General features: G+C 42.6%; 1 protein-coding gene and 1 long non-coding RNA gene across 2 annotated transcripts in view; one reads left to right on the top strand and one right to left on the bottom strand.

The window, feature by feature from the left end:
- pdgfbb (platelet-derived growth factor beta polypeptide b) overlaps nucleotides 1-6,054 on the top strand; it is a 14,219-nt gene extending 8,165 nt beyond the window's left edge. The window contains exons 2-6 of the mRNA XM_079623119.1: nucleotides 531-658; nucleotides 1,311-1,501; nucleotides 2,773-3,685; nucleotides 4,694-4,839; nucleotides 4,945-6,054. Of these exons, the coding sequence (XP_079479245.1) occupies nucleotides 1,376-1,501; nucleotides 2,773-3,685; nucleotides 4,694-4,824 (1,170 nt within the window). The 5' untranslated portion in view covers nucleotides 531-658; nucleotides 1,311-1,375 and the 3' untranslated portion in view covers nucleotides 4,825-4,839; nucleotides 4,945-6,054. The remainder of the gene's footprint in view (nucleotides 1-530; nucleotides 659-1,310; nucleotides 1,502-2,772; nucleotides 3,686-4,693; nucleotides 4,840-4,944) is intronic.
- Nucleotides 6,055-8,309: 2,255 nt separating this feature from the next.
- LOC307004141 overlaps nucleotides 8,310-22,120 on the bottom strand; it is a 107,898-nt gene continuing 94,087 nt past the window's right edge. Inside the window, exons 2-5 of the long non-coding RNA XR_013798922.1 lie at nucleotides 13,630-13,968; nucleotides 11,805-11,940; nucleotides 10,247-10,361; nucleotides 8,310-9,072 (exon numbers count right to left, since the gene is read on the bottom strand). This is a non-coding gene — a long non-coding RNA (uncharacterized lncRNA). The remainder of the gene's footprint in view (nucleotides 9,073-10,246; nucleotides 10,362-11,804; nucleotides 11,941-13,629; nucleotides 13,969-22,120) is intronic.

Here is a 22,120-nt window from a genome sequence, read left to right as displayed (position 1 = left end):
TCTTCTTTGGCACACAGACCGACATTTAATGTGTGTGTAAAGTTCCTCTGTTTTCTGTTATCTTCTTTTTATCTTCTTTTCTAGGCCTAATTTATGGGTTTAGTGACTGAACTGACCTGTACTGTAGCTGTCAAATCAAATTTAAACTAATTTTAAGTGTTTTTTGATGAAGTCTCAAAATACTTCTGACATTCCTGGAGGCAATTATTGTCCTTTAATAAAAATGTTAATTATGACTGGGCTACAACACCCCTGTATCACACACTTAATATAGAATGCATCTTGAATGCTTATTACAAAGCAACTTTTTGTCTTTGACTTTGAACTGTATGTTGTCCTCATTTAGATTTAAGACATTACACTCTTATGCAGAGTTACTTAAGTGCTTTAGCTTCATGTGACATAATGTACTGTGCAAAGAGCCCTTCCAAAACCACAAGAAAAACCTTAACCAATGCATGGTGTGATGTGCCAGTTCTCTTGTTACTTTCATCCCTAGAAAATAGAAACAAGTTGCAATTTCTTACAAGGGTCTGCCGTCACCACTATTTTGCTACTGGTGATGTTTAAAAGTTGCTGTTATTTTGTTCTTCAGAGGTTGAGCCAGACAATCATCATGAAAACGACACCAGCAACCGTCTGCCACGCAGTCTTCTAGGTTAGTTCTTTGTTCTTCTTCTCTTGGCTTGTTTGTATTATTCAATTCAATTAAATTCAAATTTATTTGTATAGCGCTTTTCACAATATATATTGTTTCAAAGCAGCTTTACAGAAAATGCATTTCAGAATGTACATACAAAAATACAGTTAGTTAATCATAAATTTAGGGCATAACATATCGCCGGTGTTGGGTCGTCTCGTCACAGGCGTCGAGTCGTCTCTTTGGGGCATCTGAAGTCTCCATGAGAGGCTGGATACGTAACTGGAGCTGACGAACTCTATTTGAGTTATCTCGGGACAGGCGTCCCGAGATAACAACAAAAGAAGGCAGATGGGAAATAATTAGCATAGCTGCTGTTCATAATATGAATGCATTTGATCTGATTTAACTGTAGTATAAAAGGTATGAGATGCATCATGTGAATGCTTTGCTATAGAGATGCGTCTTTAGTCTAGTTTTAAACTGGGAGAGCGAGTCTGAGCCTCGGACAATATCAGGAAGGCTATTCCTTGAGATTTTTGCGATGGGGGGACATCAAGAAGCCTTTGACACCGGGCCCGTGAGCAAGTACCTGTAAAAATCGAGGCTGATTGCTATATTTTTTTCACGTAGTTAATTTGTGTCTGTGTGTTTCCGTGTTTGTCTGCAGATGCTCAGCCCGCTCAGCAAGCCATCTGTAAGGTCAGGACCGAGGTCATCGAGGTCACACGCTCCATGTTGGACCGTAGCAATGCAGATTTCCTGTTGTGGCCTCCGTGCGTGGAGGTGCAGTGCTCGGGCTGCTGTAACACCAAGAGCCTGCAATGTGTTCCTGTACTTACACACACACGATACCTACAGGTACACACACACACACACACACACACACACACACACACACACACACACACACACACACACACACACACACACACACACACACACACACACACTCTTTTCAAGTGCGTACTTACACTATCCGTACTTATAGTCGCTATCCACAATACATACTGTTGCATTTCTGTATTGTGATGTAATGTTGACACAAGAAATTGTTATACAGTACTTACCGTACACTCTCAGAAAAAAAGGTACAAAGGCTGTCACTGGGGCGGTACCCTTTCAAAATGTACTAATATTAACCATTTAGGTCCTACTACACTTTGGGCCCTATTTTAACGATCTGAAACTAAACTATCAAACGCGAAACGCTGTTGCTATTATACTGGCGGGATAAATTACTCGTGCGCCTGACACAAATCTAAAATGGGTTGGTCTGAAGTAGCTTCATTATTCATAGGTGTGGTTTGGGCGTAACGTGCAATAAACCAATCAGAGAGTCATCTCACGTTCCCTTTAAGAGCAGGCGCGCTTGTTCCATGGTGGATTGCTATTATAACGGCGGATTTGCCAGGCGCACGCAACTTACATGATGGTAAAGGTGACTTCACAGTCTTCAGAATTTTGTTTCCTGGTTCTTGACGGACAACCCACTTTGTCAGATGTCCTTATATACCTATGTGTCTTGCCAATATTGATCAAACAGGTTTGATCCGTCATTGCTACAATTAGCCTAAATAATTTGGGCAAATGTGTAAGCTAGATTTATTTTTTCACATCTTCATGGACACCACAATGATCTCCCTCTCTGTGGTGATATTTTTCCTTGTAATTATGTATGGTTTGCAAAAATGTGAACTGCTGCGTCTGTGTAGATGAGAGAAGCAAAGTGTATTCGCGTTGTGCACACGCTACATTATGGCCAAGCATGCGCCCTTAAAATAGCATCTGAATAACGCGGTTTTTCCAGGTCTGTGGCGGAATTGTTTTCCCCGAGCGCAAGTTCATTCCCTAATTTACCGATGTGCGTCTGTGGAGGGAAAAGTCCTCTGTGCGTCACGTGCAAAATAGGAATGATACATGCGTCGGTGTACAAAGTCAATTGCGCTGGGTGCAAGATAGGGCCCTGAAAGTGCTATGTACCTTTTAAGATACAAATATGCACCATTTAAGGGGTAAACATGGTACAAAGGTGTACATTTTAGAAGGGTAATAACCCTGTGGCAGCTTTTGTACCTTTTTCTGTGAGAGCATATGTACCACTTTCACTTTCCGCTCCTCTTCATTCTCAGGTGATGAAGATACAATATGTGAACAAGCGACCGCTCTACGATAAGGCCGTTGTCTCTGTCGTCGACCATGTAGAGTGCCGCTGTCAGACGGCTCCTCGGCCTGCCCAGCGCCGGAAATCATCCGGCCAAAAACCGGATGCACGGGATCGTTTGGGGAAAACTCGACCCAAAGATGAGCTCCATCGCAGTGATGAACTCAAACATAACCAGAGGTTAAGCCTGGAGGACCTGCTTAGCCACAGTTGGCTGCCCAAAGAGAGGTTCTCTGAATCGGGAGCACCAGACACTTTCCATTTCGGCCGTGACGGCTGGGATCGGAACGAGACGCAGTATGGAGGGGGTAAAGGTAATCACCGTCACCCTGTGGACGGAAGGAGACACGGCAACACGAATGGCACATCAGCACAGGGAACAACGGCTCCACTGCCGAATCATACCGAGCAAGGAGAAACTGATTCGTCACTGCACAACGCTACGCAATTTAAATCACAGAGTAATGCCAACAAACGTACAACCAATCAGACATCTGAATATAATATGGGGCCATTGGAATTAACCAATCAGACTTTTAAACACCAGTCAAACCTCACGCAAGAAATAGAACAATTGCGAACAACCAATCAGACAGACCAACTTGCTTTCAATGCCACAGGAAAAGCGAATCAGAATCTGGGAGATGTAGAGGAGAATGGTCCGAATGTGAGAGGTGAGACTACAGACGTAGAGGCGAAGGAGGTGGAGCGAGAGCAGAGACAAATGGACAGAAAGGCCAAGGAGGAGGAGGAGGTGCTACAGCACAAACTCCTAGATGAGCAGAAACACAAACATCACCTCAAAGTACAACAGCCGGACGAGAAACTACAGCAACTCCATCATAAACAACAACACACTTATACAACCACACAGCGGACAGGTAAAATACACAAATGAACAGACAATGAGGTTTTTCCATGTTTTATCATTTTCTGGTAGAAATTAATAGAAGTTGTTCAAGTAGCAGAACTTTTTCTTCTATGTGAATGGCCCTCTAATTTAAAAATATACACTCTAAAAAAAATGCTGGGTTGTTTCAACCCAATTTTGGGTCAAATATGGACAAACCCCAAACGTTGGGTTAAAAATGTAATTAAAAAATTTAACCCAACGGCTGGGTTTGTCCATATTTGACCCAAATTTTTTTAGAATGTATGTTTTTCTTAAACTTGCATTAAGAAACCAAATGCTTCACCACAAAGGTTCACTTTATTTTGTCATTTATGTTATTTCAAATCGATTTTAGCTCTATTTGTCAAATAAATTTATAAACTCAAATCAATAAACAAAAATATCTGACTTGGCAGATGTTCCACAGAAACACTTTACAGGGTTGCGGTTTGTATGTGAGATGATAGATAGATAGATAGATAGATAGATAGATAGATAGATAGATAGATAGATAGATAGATAGATAGATAGATAGATAGATAGATAGATAGATAGATAGATAGATAGATAGATAGATAGATAGATAGATAGAAAGATAGATAGATAGATAGATAGATAGATTTGAGTAGATTTAAGTAAATTGCCCACTTGATGTAAGTGGTGCTTGAGAACAAAGGCATATTTGAACCATGTTCAGTTTGATTCTTCTCTCAGCCAATGCCTATAAATATATCTCAGTTGACTTATATTCTACCAGACACCTACACATCAGGAACAGAAAGTAACACATGCATAAGCCTACATAAACGTGCAGTACACGAGATCCAGGGGGCGGAGTTGGATCCAGATCTAAGGGGTGGAGATTGGTACGTTTAGGTATATGTAAGGTGGGAGGAGTTGGATCTGGATCCAACTCCTCCCCCTGGATTTCGTGTTCTGCAGTGAGGTGCTACTGATAGAATATACGTAGATTGATTTTTTCTTTTGTTGCAAACAGAAACCACATCCCCTCCTCTGCAACATCACTCTCCACACAAACCTAACAGGCCACCTCCTCACCCCCCGAAAAGGAGGAGAAAACAACGTAATCGTATCAGCAAATCTGCCATGAGAGCTCTTCTCATGTAACACAAACATGCACAGGTCAGATTTGCAAAATACTAAATGAAATACAAGGTTTGATACATGTTTAGAATGGTAACAGTAATGTAGTATCTTGACTGTCTTTTTTTGTTCGCTCTCTCACAGATAGATGTTCAGATGGAAGCAATTTCACCCATATGAATTCTAATTTATGTGTGTCCCGGCCCGGGACATTAAGAGTTGCGGCACTAATCACCTCTCACAACCTGCTGTTCTCCTTCTCTGCTCAAAGTCATGAGGAAAGGGACAATCCTGACACAGAAGATGCTCGCAGGATTGTTGTAGGTTCTCTTGCACCTGCTGGACATTCAGCCTTCTAGCTCCAAAAATTCTAGAAGTGGGACTTGAAAACCGTGTAAATCAGGAAGTTCAGAACATCAGAAGCATGAAACATCTTTTGAACATTGGTCAGAGAAACTGAGTATTAGTATGATACTGGGTCAGTATGCAGTGGTAAACAGCCTCTTCCACACAGAACTAGTAAAAGGTGGAAGAGAATGGCTTAAAAAGACTATATTTCCCATGATCACTAATCCTTAAGAGAAAAACCTGTGCTACATATCACCTTTCTTTTTGAATCACCAAAAAAAAAGCGGTTGCCATTTTCTGCTATGCTGTGGATTCAGTGCTGAAATTGAGGCTTGGATTTCATGAAGCAGCTGATAAACTAATCATAGTTTGTTTTGTTTTTTTCACTGGTCAAGTATTATCAAAAATAATATAAAAAAAATCACATTATTTCCAGGGATGCACTCAAAGCATGTTATTGTATGCCATATTTCAAACTAAGTGCTTTTACCTAAAGCATACAGAGACAACTTTGTATTTTAATATATTACCAGTCAAGTTGTTTGCAGTATCATTTGTTATTATTTAAGCGATTCTTAACACTGGAAATTCACACACGATAAAGCAAGGGAATGCATTTCTGTCTCAATTAATTCCTCATACCTCTAAGAGTGTAAAGGTGCTACATTATAACACAAAGCAGTTAGAGTTTTATTCATTAATATTATTTATTCTTTTGTAAATCTGTTTTGCCCAGTGTTTCATCATAGTCTTACAACACCAGAAACCCAAAATGTGGATTATTTTTTAGTATGTTCATGTACAGATGGTCTGTTTTGGATCTTTACTAAACCTTGCAGATTGTGCAGAATTTGCACTCTTTTTATATTAAGAATAAAATTTAAACACTAACCATTAAGGTGTAATACATGGTCTCATTAAGATTTTTACATTTGTTGTGTAATTTTAATACGATCTAATGTTCTAAGTTCTAAATTCTGTTAGGAAACAAATACAAACCTATTCGGGTCCTCACATGCACTTCATTTGTTGCGCACAGCCTTCAACTCATTTGGCAGACACTTTTATTCAAAGCGTCTTACAGTGAGTTTCCTGGGAATCTAAGCCATGAACTTGGGTTGCAAGCGCCATAGCAGTTGAGCTACATAAACACTTGTTTTCAACACAGTGCATTAATAATGGTGAGTTTTTTTTCTGTCGTCCTGTAAAAACGGGCTTAGTCCCACTCCATTTGCCCAGAAAACTTCACTTCTGTACAGTATCTGCCAACAGCATTTCATTTTTATTTTGGCTTGTTTATGATTGGATATGGCAGAGTGTTTTGATCCCAAGTTTAACACATTTACACTACCAATCAAAAGTTTGGTGTCTCTAAGTTTTTATTAATGGTGCTTGCCTATAGGCAAAGCAACATTAGTGTTATTGCTCATACTTATTTTTATTAATGGTGCTTGCCTATAGGCAAAGCAACATTAGTGTTATTGCTCATACTTATTTTTATTAATGGTGCTTGCCTATAGGCAAAGCAACATTAGTGTTATTGCTCATACTTATTATTACTGGTGCTTGCTTTAGCAAGGCAACAGTATTGTTATTGCTCATACTTATTACGATTATTCTTATTCTTTTTATTCTGGACAAAGTTCGGCGCGAAACTCGCCCCGCACCGTTTGTCACAGACCCCTGAGTGAGGTGTCAAATCGACCGGCCCATTGAGGAGAGGTGTGCTATATCTTTTCTAAGCGATCGGGTGTACGATGTTCGTACAGCGGACGAAAAAGCGGCCAAAAAAGTCCCATTGACTTAACATTGCGGAATTTTCAGAAATTCAAATCCCAACTGTCATTTTTCACACACACAGACACAAAGGGCCTGACACCCCTGCATGTCTCCCCCTCTCTCTCCCTCAGAGGATTTATATTATCCAGCAGCCAATAAGTAATGGCCTAAAATCTTCATAGCCACACCATAGCAACCAGTTACAGCACCCTAGCAACCATAGGCTATAGGCACGAGGCCGCAGGCCTCGTGCACTCATTATAATGCACTCGTTTAATAGAGATTTTAAATACTCTATAAAAACTCACTCGTAGGCACGAGGCCGCAGGCCGAGTGCCTAACCTTAGCCCTAACCCCATAGTAACCATCTGTGAAAACTACCAACCACCTAGTAACACCATAGCAACCAGTTACAGCACCCTAGCAACCATAGGCTATAGGCACGAGGCCGCAGGCCTCGTGCACTCATTATAATGCACTCATTTAATAACACAACCACTCAAAACACCTTAGAACTCCCTAGCAACCAACCAAAATACCTTAGAACTCCCTAGCAACACCATAGCAACCACCCAAAACACCTTAAAACACCCTAGGAACCACCCATAACACCCTAGCAACCACCCAAAATACCTTAGAACTCCCTAGCAACACCATAGCAACCACCAAAAATACCTCATAACTCCCTAGCAACACCATAGCAACCACCCAAAACACCTTAGAACACCCTAGCAACCACCCATAACACCCTAGCAACCACCCAAAATACCTCAGAACTCCCTAGCAACACCATAGCAACCACTCAAAATACCTTAGAACTCCCTAGCAACCACCCAAAATACCTAACAACTCCCTAGCAACACCATAGCAACCACCCATAACACCCTAGCAACCACCCAAAATACCCTAGCAACCACACAGAACACCATAGCAACCACCCAGAACACCCTAGCAACCACCCAGAACACCCTAGCAACCGCCCAGCAACCACCCAGAACACCCTAGCAACCACTCAGAACACCCTAGCAACTGCCTAGCAACCACCCAGAACACCCTAGCAACTGCCTAGCAACCACCCAGAACACCCTAGCAACCGCCTAGCAACCACCCAGAACATCCTAGCAACCACTCAGAACACCCTAGCAACGACCCGAACAACTTGAATAAGCCATATCTCAGCAGCAGAACATCGTACAGACATGGTTGTTGGCTCGTATGCAATCATGTACCACACTCTAGCAACCGAGTGTCGAGTTTTGCCACTGCAAGCACCATTCACATTTTCTTCTGGAAATGTACGTTCTAGTTATTCTTCTGTTTCTTCTTCTTTTTATTCTGGACAAAGTTTGGCGCGAAACTCGCCCCGCACCGTTTGTCACAGACCCCTGAGTGAGGTGTCAAATCGACCGGCTCATTGAGGAGAGGTGTGCTATATCTTTTCTAAGCGATCGGGTGTACGATGTTCGCACAGCGGACGAAAAAGCGGCCAAAAAAGTCCCATTGACTTAACATTGCGGAATTTTCAGAAATTCAAATCCCAACTGTCATTTTTCACACACACAGACACAAAGGGCCTGACACCCCTGCATGTCTCCCCCTCTCTCTCCCTCAGAGGATTTATATTATCCAGCAGCCAATAAGTAATGGCCTAAAATCTTCATAGCCACACCATAGCAACCAGTTACAGCACCCTAGCAACCATAGGCTATAGGCACGAGGCCGCAGGCCTCGTGCACTCATTATAATGCACTCGTTTAATAGAGATTTTAAATACTCTATAAAAACTCACTCATAGGCACGAGGCCGCAGGCCTCGTGCACTCATTATAATGCACTCGTTTAATAGAGATTTTAAATACTCTGCGGCCAAGTGCCTAACCTTAGCCCTAACCCCATAGTAACCATCTGTGAAAACTACCAACCACCTAGTAACACCATAGCAACCACCAAAAATACCTTAGCAACCGCCCTGAACACCCTAGCAACCGCCTAGAAATGTCCTAGCAATCACCCAAATACCCTAACAACCACCCAGAAAACCTTAGCAATTGCCTAGAAACCACCCGGAACACCCTAGCAACCACCCAAAATACCTTAGAACTCCCTAGCAACACCCTAGCAACCACCCAAAATACCTTAGAACTCCCTAGCAACAACCCATAACACCCTAACAACCACCCAAAATACCTCAGAACTCCCTAGCAACACCCTAGCAACCACTCAAAATACCTTAGAACACCCTAGCAACCACCCAAAATACCTTAGAACTCCCTAGCAACACCCTAGCAACCACCCAAAATACATTAGAACTCCCTAGCAACACCATAGCAACCATCCATAACACCCTAGCAACCACCCAGAACACCATAGTAACCACCCAAAATACCTCAGAACTCCCTAGCAACACCCTAGCAACCACTCAAAATACCTTAGAACACCCTAGCAACCACCCAAAATACCTTAGAACTCCCTAGCAACACCCTAGCAACCACCCAAAATACATTAGAACTCCCTAGCAACACCATAGCAACCATCCATAACACCCTAGCAACCACCCAGAACACCATAGTAACCACCCAGAACACCCTAGCAACCGCCTAGCAACACCCTAGCAACCACCCAGAACACCCTAGCAACCACCCGAACAACATGAATAAGCCATATCTCAGCAGCAGAACATCGTACAGACATGGTTGTTGGCTCGTATGCAATCATGTACCACACTCTAGCAACCGAGTGTCGAGTTTTGCCACTGCAAGCACCATTCACATTTTCTTCTGGAAATGTACGTTCTAGTTCTTATTCTTATTATTCTGCCGCTTTTTTGGCGCGAAACTCGCCCCGCACCGTTTGTCACAGACCCCTGAGTGAGGTGTCAAATCGACCGGCCCATTGAGGAGAGGTGTGCTATATCTTTTCTAAGCGATCGGGTGTACGATGTTCGCACAGCGGACGAAAAAGCGGCCAAAAAAGTCCCATTGACTTAACATTGCGGAATTTTCAGAAATTCAAATCCCAACTGTCATTTTTCACACACACAGACACAAAGGGCCTGACACCCCTGCATGTCTCCCCCTCTCTCTCCCTCAGAGGATTTATATTATCCAGCAGCCAATAAGTAATGGCCTAAAATCTTCATAGCCACACCATAGCAACCAGTTACAGCACCCTAGCAACCATAGGCTATAGGCACGAGGCCGCAGGCCTCGTGCACTCATTATAATGCACTCGTTTAATAACACAACCACTCAAAATACCTTAGAACTCCCTAGCAACACCCTAGCAACCACCCAAAATACCTTAGAACTCCCTAGCAACACCATAGCAACCACCCAAAACACCTTAGAACACCCTAGCAACCACCCATAACACCCTAACAACCACCCAAAATACCTTAGAACTCCCTAGCAACACCATAGCAACCACCCAAAATACCTCATAACTCCCTAGCAACCACCCAAAATACCTCAGAACTCCCTAGTAACACCATAGCAACCACCCAAAATACCTTAGAACTCCCTAGCAACACCCTAGCAACCACCCAAAATACCTTAGAACTCCCTAGCAACACCATAGCAACCACCCAAAATACCTCATAACTCCCTAGCAACCACCCAAAATACCTCAGAACTCCCTAGTAACACCATAGCAACCACCCAAAATACCTTAGAACTCCCTAGCAACACCCTAGCAACCACCCAAAATACCTCAGAACTCCCTAGCAACCGCCTAGCAACCACCCAGAACACCCTAGCAACCACCCAGAACACCCTAGCAACTGCCTAGTAACCACCTAGAACACCCTAGCAACTGCCTAGCAACCACCCAAAACACCCTAGTAACCACCCAGAACACCCTAGCAACCAACCCAAAACATGAATAAGCCATACCTCAGCAGCAGAACATCGTACAGACATGGTTGTTGGCTCGTATGCAATCATGTACCACACTCTAGCAACCGAGTGTCGAGTTTTGCCACTGCAAGCACCATTCACATTTTCTTCTGGAAATGTACGTTCTAGTTACTGGTGCTTGCTTTAGCAAGGCAACAGTATTGTTATTGCTCATACTTATTACGATTATTCTTATTCTTTTTATTCTGGACAAAGTTCGGCGCGAAACTCGCCCCGCACCGTTTGTCACAGACCCCTGAGTGAGGTGTCAAATCGACCGGCCCATTGAGGAGAGGTGTGCTATATCTTTTCTAAGCGATCGGGTGTACGATGTTCGTACAGCGGACGAAAAAGCGGCCAAAAAAGTCCCATTGACTTAACATTGCGGAATTTTCAGAAATTCAAATCCCAACTGTCATTTTTCACACACACAGACACAAAGGGCCTGACACCCCTGCATGTCTCCCCCTCTCTCTCCCTCAGAGGATTTATATTATCCAGCAGCCAATAAGTAATGGCCTAAAATCTTCATAGCCACACCATAGCAACCAGTTACAGCACCCTAGCAACCATAGGCTATAGGCACGAGGCCGCAGGCCTCGTGCACTCATTATAATGCACTCGTTTAATAGAGATTTTAAATACTCTATAAAAACTCACTCGTAGGCACGAGGCCGCAGGCCGAGTGCCTAACCTTAGCCCTAACCCCATAGTAACCATCTGTGAAAACTACCAACCACCTAGTAACACCATAGCAACCAGTTACAGCACCCTAGCAACCATAGGCTATAGGCACGAGGCCGCAGGCCTCGTGCACTCATTATAATGCACTCATTTAATAACACAACCACTCAAAACACCTTAGAACTCCCTAGCAACCAACCAAAATACCTTAGAACTCCCTAGCAACACCATAGCAACCACCCAAAACACCTTAAAACACCCTAGGAACCACCCATAACACCCTAGCAACCACCCAAAATACCTTAGAACTCCCTAGCAACACCATAGCAACCACCAAAAATACCTCATAACTCCCTAGCAACACCATAGCAACCACCCAAAACACCTTAGAACACCCTAGCAACCACCCATAACACCCTAGCAACCACCCAAAATACCTCAGAACTCCCTAGCAACACCATAGCAACCACTCAAAATACCTTAGAACTCCCTAGCAACCACCCAAAATACCTAACAACTCCCTAGCAACACCATAGCAACCACCCATAACACCCTAGCAACCACCCAAAATACCCTAGCAACCACACAGAACACCATAGCAACCACCCAGAACACCCTAGCAACCACCCAGAACACCCTAGCAACCGCCCAGCAACCACCCAGAACACCCTAGCAACCACTCAGAACACCCTAGCAACTGCCTAGCAACCACCCAGAACACCCTAGCAACTGCCTAGCAACCACCCAGAACACCCTAGCAACCGCCTAGCAACCACCCAGAACATCCTAGCAACCACTCAGAACACCCTAGCAACGACCCGAACAACTTGAATAAGCCATATCTCAGCAGCAGAACATCGTACAGACATGGTTGTTGGCTCGTATGCAATCATGTACCACACTCTAGCAACCGAGTGTCGAGTTTTGCCACTGCAAGCACCATTCACATTTTCTTCTGGAAATGTACGTTCTAGTTATTCTTCTGTTTCTTCTTCTTTTTATTCTGGACAAAGTTTGGCGCGAAACTCGCCCCGCACCGTTTGTCACAGACCCCTGAGTGAGGTGTCAAATCGACCGGCTCATTGAGGAGAGGTGTGCTATATCTTTTCTAAGCGATCGGGTGTACGATGTTCGCACAGCGGACGAAAAAGCGGCCAAAAAAGTCCCATTGACTTAACATTGCGGAATTTTCAGAAATTCAAATCCCAACTGTCATTTTTCACACACACAGACACAAAGGGCCTGACACCCCTGCATGTCTCCCCCTCTCTCTCCCTCAGAGGATTTATATTATCCAGCAGCCAATAAGTAATGGCCTAAAATCTTCATAGCCACACCATAGCAACCAGTTACAGCACCCTAGCAACCATAGGCTATAGGCACGAGGCCGCAGGCCTCGTGCACTCATTATAATGCACTCGTTTAATAGAGATTTTAAATACTCTATAAAAACTCACTCATAGGCACGAGGCCGCAGGCCTCGTGCACTCATTATAATGCACTCGTTTAATAGAGATTTTAAATACTCTGCGGCCAAGTGCCTAACCTTAGCCCTAACCCCATAGTAACCATCTGTGAAAACTACCAACCACCTAGTAACACCATAGCAACCACCAAAAATACCTTAGCAACCGCCCTGAACACCCTAGCAACCGCCTAGAAATGTCCTAGCAATCACCCAAATACCCTAACAACCACCCAGAAAACCTTAGCAATTGCCTAGAAACCACCCGGAACACCCTAGCAACCACCCAAAATACCTTAGAACTCCCTAGCAACACCCTAGCAACCACCCAAAATACCTTAGAACTCCCTAGCAACAACCCATAACACCCTAACAACCACCCAAAATACCTCAGAACTCCCTAGCAACACCCTAGCAACCACTCAAAATACCTTAGAACACCCTAGCAACCACCCAAAATACCTTAGAACTCCCTAGCAACACCCTAGCAACCACCCAAAATACATTAGAACTCCCTAGCAACACCATAGCAACCATCCATAACACCCTAGCAACCACCCAGAACACCATAGTAACCACCCAAAATACCTCAGAACTCCCTAGCAACACCCTAGCAACCACTCAAAATACCTTAGAACACCCTAGCAACCACCCAAAATACCTTAGAACTCCCTAGCAACACCCTAGCAACCACCCAAAATACATTAGAACTCCCTAGCAACACCATAGCAACCATCCATAACACCCTAGCAACCACCCAGAACACCATAGTAACCACCCAGAACACCCTAGCAACCGCCTAGCAACACCCTAGCAACCACCCAGAACACCCTAGCAACCACCCGAACAACATGAATAAGCCATATCTCAGCAGCAGAACATCGTACAGACATGGTTGTTGGCTCGTATGCAATCATGTACCACACTCTAGCAACCGAGTGTCGAGTTTTGCCACTGCAAGCACCATTCACATTTTCTTCTGGAAATGTACGTTCTAGTTCTTATTCTTATTATTCTGCCGCTTTTTTGGCGCGAAACTCGCCCCGCACCGTTTGTCACAGACCCCTGAGTGAGGTGTCAAATCGACCGGCCCATTGAGGAGAGGTGTGCTATATCTTTTCTAAGCGATCGGGTGTACGATGTTCGCACAGCGGACGAAAAAGCGGCCAAAAAAGTCCCATTGACTTAACATTGCGGAATTTTCAGAAATTCAAATCCCAACTGTCATTTTTCACACACACAGACACAAAGGGCCTGACACCCCTGCATGTCTCCCCCTCTCTCTCCCTCAGAGGATTTATATTATCCAGCAGCCAATAAGTAATGGCCTAAAATCTTCATAGCCACACCATAGCAACCAGTTACAGCACCCTAGCAACCATAGGCTATAGGCACGAGGCCGCAGGCCTCGTGCACTCATTATAATGCACTCGTTTAATAACACAACCACTCAAAATACCTTAGAACTCCCTAGCAACACCCTAGCAACCACCCAAAATACCTTAGAACTCCCTAGCAACACCATAGCAACCACCCAAAACACCTTAGAACACCCTAGCAACCACCCATAACACCCTAACAACCACCCAAAATACCTTAGAACTCCCTAGCAACACCATAGCAACCACCCAAAATACCTCATAACTCCCTAGCAACCACCCAAAATACCTCAGAACTCCCTAGTAACACCATAGCAACCACCCAAAATACCTTAGAACTCCCTAGCAACACCCTAGCAACCACCCAAAATACCTTAGAACTCCCTAGCAACACCATAGCAACCACCCAAAATACCTCATAACTCCCTAGCAACCACCCAAAATACCTCAGAACTCCCTAGTAACACCATAGCAACCACCCAAAATACCTTAGAACTCCCTAGCAACACCCTAGCAACCACCCAAAATACCTCAGAACTCCCTAGCAACCGCCTAGCAACCACCCAGAACACCCTAGCAACCACCCAGAACACCCTAGCAACTGCCTAGTAACCACCTAGAACACCCTAGCAACTGCCTAGCAACCACCCAAAACACCCTAGTAACCACCCAGAACACCCTAGCAACCAACCCAAAACATGAATAAGCCATACCTCAGCAGCAGAACATCGTACAGACATGGTTGTTGGCTCGTATGCAATCATGTACCACACTCTAGCAACCGAGTGTCGAGTTTTGCCACTGCAAGCACCATTCACATTTTCTTCTGGAAATGTACGTTCTAGTTCTTATTCTTATTATTCTGCCGCTTTTTTGGCGCGAAACTCGCCCCGCACCGTTTGTCACAGACCCCTGAGTGAGGTGTCAAATCGACCGGCCCATTGAGGAGAGGTGTGCTATATCTTTTCTAAGCGATCGGGTGTACGATGTTCGCACAGCGGACGAAAAAGCGGCCAAAAAAGTCCCATTGACTTAACATTGCGGAATTTTCAGAAATTCAAATCCCAACTGTCATTTTTCACACACACAGACACAAAGGGCCTGACACCCCTGCATGTCTCCCCCTCTCTCTCCCTCAGAGGATTTATATTATCCAGCAGCCAATAAGTAATGGCCTAAAATCTTCATAGCCACACCATAGCAACCAGTTACAGCACCCTAGCAACCATAGGCTATAGGCACGAGGCCGCAGGCCTCGTGCACTCATTATAATGCACTCGTTTAATAACACAACCACTCAAAATACCTTAGAACTCCCTAGCAACACCCTAGCAACCACCCAAAATACCTTAGAACTCCCTAGCAACACCATAGCAACCACCCAAAACACCTTAGAACACCCTAGCAACCACCCATAACACCCTAACAACCACCCAAAATACCTTAGAACTCCCTAGCAACACCATAGCAACCACCCAAAATACCTCATAACTCCCTAGCAACCACCCAAAATACCTCAGAACTCCCTAGTAACACCATAGCAACCACCCAAAATACCTTAGAACTCCCTAGCAACACCCTAGCAACCACCCAAAATACCTTAGAACTCCCTAGCAACACCATAGCAACCACCCAAAATACCTCATAACTCCCTAGCAACCACCCAAAATACCTCAGAACTCCCTAGTAACACCATAGCAACCACCCAAAATACCTTAGAACTCCCTAGCAACACCCTAGCAACCACCCAAAATACCTCAGAACTCCCTAGCAACCGCCTAGCAACCACCCAGAACACCCTAGCAACCACCCAGAACACCCTAGCAACTGCCTAGTAACCACCTAGAACACCCTAGCAACTGCCTAGCAACCACCCAAAACACCCTAGTAACCACCCAGAACACCCTAGCAACCAACCCAAAACATGAATAAGCCATACCTCAGCAGCAGAACATCGTACAGACATGGTTGTTGGCTCGTATGCAATCATGTACCACACTCTAGCAACCGAGTGTCGAGTTTTGCCACTGCAAGCACCATTCACATTTTCTTCTGGAAATGTACGTTCTAGTTCTTATTCTTATTATTCTGCCGCTTTTTTGGCGCGAAACTCGCCCCGCACCGTTTGTCACAGACCCCTGAGTGAGGTGTCAAATCGACCGGCCCATTGAGGAGAGGTGTGCTATATCTTTTCTAAGCGATCGGGTGTACGATGTTCGCACAGCGGACGAAAAAGCGGCCAAAAAAGTCCCATTGACTTAACATTGCGGAATTTTCAGAAATTCAAATCCCAACTGTCATTTTTCACACACACAGACACAAAGGGCCTGACACCCCTGCATGTCTCCCCCTCTCTCTCCCTCAGAGGATTTATATTATCCAGCAGCCAATAAGTAATGGCCTAAAATCTTCATAGCCACACCATAGCAACCAGTTACAGCACCCTAGCAACCATAGGCTATAGGCACGAGGCCGCAGGCCTCGTGCACTCATTATAATGCACTCGTTTAATAACACAACCACTCAAAATACCTTAGAACTCCCTAGCAACACCCTAGCAACCACCCAAAATACCTTAGAACTCCCTAGCAACACCATAGCAACCACCCAAAACACCTTAGAACACCCTAGCAACCACCCATAACACCCTAACAACCACCCAAAATACCTTAGAACTCCCTAGCAACACCATAGCAACCACCCAAAATACCTCATAACTCCCTAGCAACCACCCAAAATACCTCAGAACTCCCTAGTAACACCATAGCAACCACCCAAAATACCTTAGAACTCCCTAGCAACACCCTAGCAACCACCCAAAATACCTTAGAACTCCCTAGCAACACCATAGCAACCACCCAAAATACCTCATAACTCCCTAGCAACCACCCAAAATACCTCAGAACTCCCTAGTAACACCATAGCAACCACCCAAAATACCTTAGAACTCCCTAGCAACACCCTAGCAACCACCCAAAATACCTCAGAACTCCCTAGCAACCGCCTAGCAACCACCCAGAACACCCTAGCAACCACCCAGAACACCCTAGCAACTGCCTAGTAACCACCTAGAACACCCTAGCAACTGCCTAGCAACCACCCAAAACACCCTAGTAACCACCCAGAACACCCTAGCAACCAACCCAAAACATGAATAAGCCATACCTCAGCAGCAGAACATCGTACAGACATGGTTGTTGGCTCGTATGCAATCATGTACCACACTCTAGCAACCGAGTGTCGAGTTTTGCCACTGCAAGCACCATTCACATTTTCTTCTGGAAATGTACGTTCTAGTTATTATTATTATTATTATTATTCAGCAAGGACCCATCAAGTTGATGAAAAGTGACAAAGACATTTATAATGTGACAAAATATATCTATTTCAAATAGTTGTTCTTTCTATTTATCAAAAAGTACCATGCTTTCCACAAAATGTGTGGAATAATACATTGATAATAATAATAATAAATGTTTTTTGAGCAGCAAATCATCATATTAGATTAGAATGATTTCTGAAGGGTCATGTGACACTGAAGACTGGAGTAATGATCCTAAATATTCAACTTTGCCATCACATAAATAAAGCAACTTTTTTGACCAAAGAATTTTTGGAGTCTCCAACTCAATCCCTAGTGCCACTAACTGCCAAAATTATTGTTTTCCTCTGATTGATTTCAAATGCAACGTCAGCATCATGAACATTTTCCAGCCAATTTGAACTTTCCAAAAAAAAAAAAAAAAAAACTTTTTCTAACTCGTCCTATAGATTTTCACCAAGTTAGATTTCAAAAAGTTATTAAAACCTTTTTGATAAACCAAACCGTTCTTTAATAATGTTTGAATAAATTTGACAATTTGGCATAGTGCTACTGTTCAGGAGATATGAATGGCTTTTTTACTTTTGTATGATTTGGCCAAAAATCATAAAACTAGTATGATATCTTTTGATTCATTGCACCATACCGAGTCGAATACCAATTTTCCCATATCGGCCCATATTTTGGCACTTTGACATTTTAAAACATTTGCATATCATTACAAGACTTGGTGTGTAATCGGCACCGTGCCCTGAATGTGCTGTAAATTTTTTGGAACAAAATTTATAAATTCAAAGAATGCGAATAGCGATTAATTTAGCATATTTTTATGCTGGTCTTAAAGATTCCTTAAGCTTGAATCATCCCGAGAATAAGGATACCAATTATGCCATAGATGGTCGAATCTGCTGTCTGCCATTTTTTATTTCTTTGAAAGACTTCTTTTTAGATTCCTCCGAGAATGTCGGTCTGATTTTATTTTAACCAAAATTGTCTCAATTGGCTCCTATTAAAAACTTTTTGATAGACCAAACCATTCTCAAATAATGCATTAAAGAACTTTTTGTCATGATGCCAAGCTGATTCGGAGGCTGTAACTCTGCAGTGCTTTGGCATATTGACACCAAACTTTATATGTGCCACCTATTGGTCAAAACTGGTAAGCAATTTAATCGTATCACTAGTGATTGTGTTTGTTTTTTCAGCCATTTTGCATAAAACAATCCAAAACAATGTCTTTAATTGCTCATTGTTGCAGTTGCTCTGATGCTCCCAGCCATGCTTGCATAACTCATCATGCCTTTTTTGTGCCGCTATGTTTTTAAATGGTAATAATTCACAATATTACTGTTTTTGACCAAATAAATGCCAGCCTGATGCAATCCCACGACCCTGTAAACGTCCCAGAAGTCCATTCATTCCCTATCACCGCATGAAGTTCCACTGACAGTTGGAGGTCTTTGGTGTTCCTGAAATGGAAGGAAAGTTTATTGCGTTGTTACTCAAGGGAGTCGTGTTGTTTGTATTTGTTTTTGGGAAGGTGACAAATATGTTCCTGGACTAAAGCATCCTGATTAAAATTCCCCTCTTCGCTGAGCATAAAGTGGCCAAGAGGCTCTTTCTCAAGGGCACTGACAGATCTACACTTTTCGGCTGAGTTTGAACCAAACGGTGGATCTCTGAAGGTCTGCTTTAAAAACAGCAATACTGGATTTTTTCAGACCCCTGACCTCTAGCTATAATAAATAATCATGAATGTTTGTAGCATTACATTGTGCTTGACCATCATTTACGATCTATCATGCAGTTTGTTTTTGTTTGGTCTGTGAGGGTGCCCTGCTCTGCTGCGGCCCACCCGGACAGATGGATGCACTCCCTCACTTCATATCTGACTCGCTCCCTTGATAACTGGAATTTATGTGCTGAATTAATTCAATTAATTATGCGCCCCTGCATTCCTGTGGGAGAAGAGAGACAGTAAGACCCAGTAAAGTGTATCAGCTCAGAGTTGGCATTGTACGGCATGACCTTAGATGAGCTTGACATTTTGATGCATGAAGATTCAACTCAATAAACTTCATTCTCAATGGCAGTTAAACACAGTTATACAGTTACGTTACGTACCTCACTTCATTTTTTTTATGTTTATGCACTTTATCTAATTTTTGCTACTTACATCTGCATTTTTAGTAGCCTTAGTTTTATTAACAATAACAACACTGCTGGAAAACGGTGGAAATATGCGGTGTTTTAGCTGTGTTTTATTGTTAGTTGGCAGTGTTGCGTTTTAGAGTTAAAGATAATGTCTGTAAACTTAATGGAAAATGTCTTTTAGCAGAAAATAGAAGCATTTTCTTTAGCTTTTTAAAAAACAGTGTATGGCGTTTACTAAATTGAATTGTTTTTTTTACTTTTGCTGAAAATATAAATGATAAATTATTTAAACCATTTACTTTCTTAATTCCTACAATTTCATTCATGCATTTTTATTACTCCAAAAGGAAGATATATTTTTTCCAACAGAGCAAAACAATCGCTGAATTATCATGTGCTTCAGTATTACGTTAGAAATTATTACTGAAGCCAAAGCAAAGATATTTACAAATAAAATCACTTGAATACTTGGCAAACATAGAAGGTCACATACTGAAAGATACCCCTAAGACAGTGAGGATGAGAAGGTATTTCTCTCTGCTAGTACACACATTTACTTTAAGCACACTTAAGCATAGGTGCTATACAGTTTGTTATTATTATTGCCGCTAAAGCATGATGTACAGGCACTCAGCGCTCATGTTTGCAAGAGTTAAAGCACTAAGAGCAGATAAATCTCACGTATGGTAACAGAGAGAAGAGTTTGCACCCTCCCTTTTCATGATTTAGCCTCCATTAGCCTGCTAGCATAACACACATATAAACAGACACGCATAGATTGTCCACAAACCCACAGCACTTTTCAATGGCAGTAAGATATCGTCTGGATATTGTCATGCTCTGTCCCTCCAAGCCTGTTGATGTTAAAAATGAGTGTGAAATTCAATGAACTGATGAATAGAACTGAAGAAAATCAAGCTAACATCTAAGAAAAGATGTTGAAAACAAAATGTTGAAGTGCACCCATGATGCAACACTTTTACCAAAAATCATCCAAACACACATGCAGTTTAAATGCATATTATGAGGACTTATATTTTAATTATAAAAAATTATAGTAAATTGAAACTTTAGGTATGTTCAAGCAATCATATGGCTTCATAAGACATGAAATATAAAGTAGAGTCAGTCAGGTGCTTCTTATAGGAGGATGACAACGATTAAAAACATACATTAGACTAATTTATAGGAACTGGAACAAATCGGCAACACCCTGTTTCTCGATGTAGACAAACTCTGTCATCCTGAATGTCTGAAAGTGAAAGAAGCAAACAAGATTTTTAAATGTAAAGTTGGCATGCAGTTGTGATAGTCTTTTCTTCCCTATTGTTACGTATATGTGAGTGAAACGGCTTCACAAACAAGAAAAAATGTAGGGCGGGACTTAATATTGCCCATAGGGAATTGATTGGATGGTTGTGATTTGCTATTGCTGTGATGTCATGATGTGAGTGACAGGTTGCCCCGCCCTCGTGCCAGTGAACACATCAGATGCTGCAAGAGAAAAAGGACGTTATTTTGAATAAAGATTAAGGCGGCACATGAAAAAAAACAAACAAAAAAAACAACAACAAGGTGCACGGATAAATCGTTTATAAAAAAATACTGCAATATTATATAAAAAAATTACAATTTTGTGACACAAATTATGTTGTTTACACTGGTTTTTGAGATGTGATTGAAAGACATCTAAAGACTAAACTCGTACAGTCACAGCTCTAGCTGTTTAATCAAGCATGAACAAAGAGTTTCTTAAGCGCACAAGCACAAGCCACAGGGCCTTAAATAAGATAACAGGAAGACGGTGTGTGATAAAGATCTGATCTATTGTGTGTGAGCTTGTGTATGGTTTGGGTGTGTGAATATGTGCGCTCTTCCGCAGATGTTTGTGAGCGTGTGCATGTTTATCTCTGTGCATATTTGTGTGACACTGAGCCTCAAATAACCTCCTGCCCCCCCCAGACCTTCTGAGACTGACTGTATTTGTCTCGCATAAAGTCACAGACTGTACAGCTGTTACCCCGATGTGCATCACAACCGACATTCTGCTGTCCATCACTTTCATGATCAGCAACTGCAGACGTTTTCTCAACATTAGATTTTGGTCGCAAGTAATGTATTGCACTACAATGTTTTATATTAGTAGCACAAATTTTAGCCTATGTTTCAGTTGCAATATTATAGCAATATATTTTAGTTTACCTTGACTCAGTCACTTCTGGCTTTTTGATTGTAATATTTAAACATGCATTCATGTATTGGGAAAAGAGCTCTAAATAAACATAACTTGAATTTAA

The sequence above is a fragment of the Phoxinus phoxinus genome (genome assembly GCF_949152265.1).
Source record: "Phoxinus phoxinus genome assembly, chromosome: 1".
NCBI classification, from domain to species: domain Eukaryota; kingdom Metazoa; phylum Chordata; class Actinopteri; order Cypriniformes; family Leuciscidae; genus Phoxinus; species Phoxinus phoxinus.
The sequence above is the reverse complement of the archived record's forward strand: the minus strand, read 5'-3'. Positions and strand labels throughout refer to the sequence as shown.